General features: G+C 44.5%; 1 protein-coding gene across 1 annotated transcript; it reads right to left on the bottom strand.

The window, feature by feature from the left end:
* Positions 1-3,189: 3,189 nt before the first annotated feature.
* LOC115193000 (beta-1,3-galactosyl-O-glycosyl-glycoprotein beta-1,6-N-acetylglucosaminyltransferase 3-like) lies at positions 3,190-4,825 on the bottom strand. Its single transcript, XM_029752002.1, has one exon. The coding sequence runs from the start codon at positions 4,654-4,656 to the stop codon at positions 3,331-3,333; it is 1,326 nt and encodes a 441-aa protein (XP_029607862.1). The 5' UTR covers positions 4,657-4,825; the 3' UTR covers positions 3,190-3,330.
* Between the last annotated feature and the right edge of the window lie 1,149 nt (positions 4,826-5,974).

The raw sequence follows: 5,974 nt of genomic DNA, 5'->3' as shown, positions 1-5,974 counted from the left end.
CCCTTTCCCATTGTTACAACCATCTAACTCTCCCTTTCCCATTGTTACAACCATCTAACTCTCCCATTGTTACAACCATCTAACTCTCCCTTTCCCATTGTTACAACCATCTAACTCTCCCTTTGTTACAGCCATCTAACTCTCCCATTGTTACAACCATCTAACTCTCCCATTGTTACAACCATCTAACTCTCCCATTGTTACAACCATCTAACTCTCCCATTGTTACAACCATCTAACTCTCCCATTGTTACAACCATCTAACTCTCCCTTTCTCATTGTTGACGACCCTCTCTCTCTTTCTCCCTTTCTCATTGTCGACGACCCTCTCTCTCTGGTCAATCTCTCCACCGTGCTCTGTAACCTCCTGCTGTCTCTGGTCAATCTGTAACCTTTTATGTATCAAGCCAAACATAGAGATGTTGATGTCATAGTTACTGTTGTATCTGCAATGTATTTAAGGCACTCTGTTACTGAGGGTTGATGCTTGTTCTTCATTACATTTAAATATATATTTATATTCAACAGGTGAGAAAGGACAAAGATTAATATATTTTTATGTTTTTTTTTATATGATCCTTATTTTAGGTCACATGACCCCCCACAGAGTGATGTTAAATAGAGCAGGTTTCACAGCACCTGGAAAATGCTTTACTGCAGGTTTTGCATCACCTGGAAACAGTTTACTGCTAATGTCTTAGAAAGAATCCCACATGATAAAGTTACTGTGGTCTGTCTGGAAGGACCAGATTCTGTCTGTAGCGATGACAAGGTATATGTTGTGAAAACAGAGAACCTAAAGAGATGTTGGTTGAGGCTGGAATGTGATACTAGTCTTACCGTCAATCAGGATGTTGGTTTTTGCCAAGTGTTTTTGGAGGGGACGTTCTTGTACATTATTTCTCTAAAGTAAATGTCCAAAACCCAAATGTGTCTTTTTATTCATTAGGAAAGATTTTCAAGTACAACAGAAGAACACACATACTTGCGACAGTAGTTGGCATACAAAACATATTGTTAATACATGATATACTATACTAACAATACATTACATGGTAAGACTGGGTTTATTTTCATGTTTAACTCAAATTAGTTACAATCATGTCCTAGGTATTCTACAGTAAAAATGTCATGGTTACAACAAAAAAACTCCTCTTAAATGAGGAATCAAATGGAAAACGCTTCCTTAATAACTTGGTGTTACTGAAGATACTGTTTTACATTAGAGCGGCTTTAATTAAAACACAGAGAAGATGAGATGCTTCTAAACCAGTAAGTTACAACATTTCTGACTGTAAGCCGCTTTGATTAAAGGCGCACGCTGAATGGCAGATTTCTGTTCAGTCTATATGTAAATCTACTCAACAAAAGGTCATCCATCCACCTGACAGGTGTGGCATATCACGAAGCTTATTTAACAGCTGGGGACAATAAAATGTCACTCTAAAATATGCAGTTTTGTCACACAACACAATACCACAGATGTCTCAAGTTTTGAGGGAGCAGTGCAGTTGGCATGCAGACTGCAGGAATGTTCACCAGAGCTGCTGCCAGAAAACTGAATGTTCTTCTCTCTACAATAAGCCCAATGTCGTGTTATTAAGAGAATTTGGCAGTAGGTCCAACAGACCTCACAACAACCGGCCACGTATAACCATACCAGCCCAGGACCTGCACCTCAGGTTTCTTAACCTGCTGGAAAGCTGAGGACCATTTCTGTCTGTAATAAAGCCCTGTTGTGTGGAAAAACTCATTCTGATTGGATGGGCACCCATAGGTTAGGGTTTAATGAGTTGATTTCAATTGACTGATTTCCTTCTATGAACTGTACCTCAGTAAAATCATTAAAATTGTTGCATGTTGCCTTTATATTGTTTATAGTTCAGTGTATGTGTGTGTGTATATATAAAATACATAAATCAGCTTTTATTTGTCACATGCGCCGAATACAACAAGTGTAGACCTTACAGTGAAATGCTTGCTTACTTACAAGCCCTTAACCAACAATGCGGTTTTAAGAAAAATATAAATAAATATAACATAATTAAAGAGCAGCCGTAAAATAACAATAGCAAGACTATATACAGGGGGAACCGGTTAGTCAAGGTAATATGTACGTAGAGTTATCTTTGCATATAGTCACTTTAATAACAGAGTAGCAGCAGCGTAGAAGGGAGGGGCAATGCATATAGTCTGGGTAGCCATTTGATTAGCTGTTCAGGAGTCTGATGGCTTGGGGGTAGAAGCTGTTCAGCAGTCTGATGGCTTGGGGTTAGAAGCTGTTCAGCAGTCTGATGGCTTGGGGGTAGAAGCTGTTCAGGAGTCTGATGGCTTGGGGGTAGAAGCTGTTCAGCAGTCTGATGGCTTGGGGGTAGAAGCTGTTCAGCAGTCTGATGGCTTGGGGGTAGAAGCTGTTCAGGAGTCTGATGGCTTGGGGGTAGAAGCTGTTCAGCAGTCTGATGGCTTGGGGGTAGAAGCTGTTCAGCAGTCTGATGGCTTGGGGGTAGAAGCTGTTCAGCAGTCTGATGGCTTGGGGGTAGAAGCTGTTCAGCAGTCTGATGGCTTGGGGGTAGAAGCTGTTCAGCAGTCTGATGGTTTGGGGGTAGAAGCTGTTCAGCAGTCTGATGGTTTGGGGGTAGAAGCTGTTCAGCAGTCTGATGGCTTGGGGGTAGAAGCTGTTGAGATGCATCTTTAGACTTGGCGCTCCGGTACCGCTTTACGTGCGGTAGCAGAGAGAACAGTCTATGACTAGGGTGGCTGGAGTCTTTGACAATTCTTATGGCCTTCCTCTGACACTGCCTGGTATAGAGGTCCTGGATGGCAGGAAGCTTGGCCCCGGTGATGTACTGGGCCGTTCTCACTACCCTCTGTAGCGCCTTGCGCTCGGAGGCCGAGCAGTTGCCATACCAGGTAGTGGTGCAGAGGAAGGCCCTAAAAATCGTGAAAGAGTCCAGGCACACTAGTCATATATACACAGGTTTTGTCGTGCCCTCATACACACAGTATGTATATATAGTGTTATAGAACTTTCTAGCCCGGCATTGTTGACTACATGTAGAACTGTAATAACGTTGGTATAACTGTTATAGAATTGATGTGTTCAGTGAAACCAGTCATTGGACTAGATGGGGTACTAAATAAAGACTACAGGAGGGTGTATGTCTGGAATATACATGGCAACCCCAACAATTAAAAAAACGTCATTTTATTTACAACCCTCTTACAGTAACATCAGAAATATACAGTAACATCAGAAATAAAACACGCTCTAGCTGGTTGAGAATAGAGTTTAAGGGTTAAAAACAGCTACACTATTGTATTTACAACCTTTCATAGTTTTGGTACGAAACTCCCAGATTCCACTGTCTTTAATGATACACGGTGTGTTGCTTTGAAGCGCAGGTATGACTCCAGACATCTAATAGCCACATCATCCACCTCGGGGTCAAACTTGTTAGCAATAAGGTGGTGTTGGTTTAGGAGCCACTGAAGGTCTCCAGTTCCATAGACACACACAGCTCTCCTGTAGGTCCCGGAGCAGTGTGGGTAAGGGGCTCCGCTCCTCACATCCCCAGCCAGGTAGCTCCACCTCACTACCCTGGCCATGGAGTTCATATCAGACTGTTGGTACTTACTGTTGTGGGGGTTGGAGCCTGGGACAGAGGGCATCCGCTGCAGAGTGGCCCACAGGTGTTCATCAGGACTATAGGTGTCCTTCTCCCACTCCAGCAGAACCCGGACCTCCTGACTCTCCATCACGTGACGGACGAAGGCCCTGGATACCACGAAGTAGGCGTTGCCAGAGAACATGGGGGTGTTGATTGGTGGAGGGGTCTTCTTAACCTCTGTCCTGACCACGGTGTCGGTGACGTTGTGGTGGAACTGCCATCTGCCTTGCTTGTAGCCGTTGGTGACCTCTGACTCCATGCTGTTTTTCCCGTTCAGCAGTTTGAGGGCCAGAACCATCTCAGCGTTGGTCTTAATGGGGAAGTCGGTTCCACAGGTGTTGAGAAGGTATCTCCACTGGACAGGTGACTTTAGCAGGTCCTCCATGCAGTTCAGGTCAGCCTGCACTCTGGACCAGGAGGCGTAGATCACGCTCTCTATCTTACTGGCCACAAACACATTGGGTAAGCAGGAAACAATAGCTCTCACTGCACTCCTGAAGTCCTCGGATGATTTCTGGTCGATGTGGACGCAGTAGACGTTCTGCGGAGTGTACAAAGCACGCAGGAGCCTCTCGAACATCTCAATCTTCTCGTGGATGACCATGGAGTAGGCGATGGGGAACTCCATTTCCTCCTGGCTCAGAGGAACGGTGATGAACCCTCTGTCTGCAACGTACCTCTGACAGTCCTGAGTTACGTTGTGGTAGAACTCCTCTGACAGCAGCTGCTGCTTCTTCATGGTCTTCAGCAGGAGGCTGAGCTGCTCACTCTCCAGACCCTCCATGTCTCCTCGGATGATGGCTGAGCAGGCCGGCAGGTCGGCAGCGTAGTCTGAGGGGAGGAGGTCTGGAGAGCGGAGAGGACTCCTTTCTGAGCCCGGCGGGCGTCTGAGAGCCATCCACAGGAGCAGAGAGACTGATCCACTCAATAGGATCAGAGACAAGTTCTTGAACACTCTCTGAGATCTGGACAAGGAAACTGCAGCCATTACTAGTCTGGTATTCTCTTTCTATGATGTCTTGTTAGTATTCTTTATCTGATATTAGTATCAATGGAGACCACAGCTAAGACTGCTGCTCAACTGAATGTGTCTCACTTCGACCTCAGCTCAAGTAAATGACGCACATCTCTCACACCTCAGTTTAAAAGGGGAAGTGTAATCATTTACTTTAGTGGGCATGGTCTATGGGTATGTGTGTACACGAGTTGGTAGAAACTTACTGTATCCACGGGGAGTGGCTCAACTTGTGGCACCTGTATGTGGATAGTTTCCTCATCTGCGTTGTGACACGTTAACTGCACATTCATACTGAAACTATAAACTAGAATGTGCAGAAATATGAGCTTCCTCTCTTCTCTCTGGAACCTGTTTAGAAACAGTGAAAAATAGGTTGTGCATAAAACATGTAGCATATATAAAGATAACATAAACATAATAAAAACATAACATAAACATATAATATAAACACATAAACATGTAGCATATATAAAGATATAATATAAACACGTAACATATAAACATATAATATAAACACAAACCTATAATAAACATGTAGCATATATAAAGATATAATGTCACGGTTATCGATGGTGAAGGAGGACCAAAATGCAGCAGGACTGTGTTTGTTCATCTTGAACATTTATTAAACTCAAAATGAACTCCAAAACAAACTCACGATCACCGAACAGTCTTCTCAGGCTCATACACGCTAGACAAGAAACAATCTCCCCCAAAACCTACACCAAACAATTACCCATATATAGGACTCTCAATCAGAGGCAACGAGGAAGCACCTGCCTCCAATTGAGAGTCCCAAACCCCCATTAACCTAACATAGAAATAGACTCACTAGACTACACATAGAAATACATAAACATAGACCATAAACCAAAAACCTGGAAATACTCAATCAAACGCCCTTCTACCAAAACACCACCCCGAACCACATAAAACAAATACCCTCTGCCACGTCCTGACCAAACTACAATAACCATTAATCCTTATACTGGCCAGGACGTGACAGTGCCCCCCCCCCCCCCCTAAAGGTGCTAACCCCGGAAGCACCTCAAGAATAACAAAAACCCCAAACAACAACAAAAAATCCCCCTAAACTAAAGGGAGGGAAGGGAGGGTGGCTGCAGTCACCGACGGCACTTGTGCTACACCCCCCCTCCCCAACCCACCTATGCAGGTGGTGGTTCAGGCTCCGGCCTATTGTCCTCCAGAGTGCCGACCGACCCGATCAGCCTCGGACCGTAGGCAGACTCCCCCTGCTCTGGATCATGGCCAGACCTCCTCCTCTCCA

The sequence above is a fragment of the Salmo trutta genome, chromosome 4, assembly GCF_901001165.1.
Source record: "Salmo trutta chromosome 4, fSalTru1.1, whole genome shotgun sequence".
Taxonomy (NCBI): Eukaryota; Metazoa; Chordata; class Actinopteri; order Salmoniformes; family Salmonidae; genus Salmo; species Salmo trutta.
Note: the sequence above shows the minus strand (reverse complement) of the source record. Positions and strands in the feature narration are given on the sequence as shown.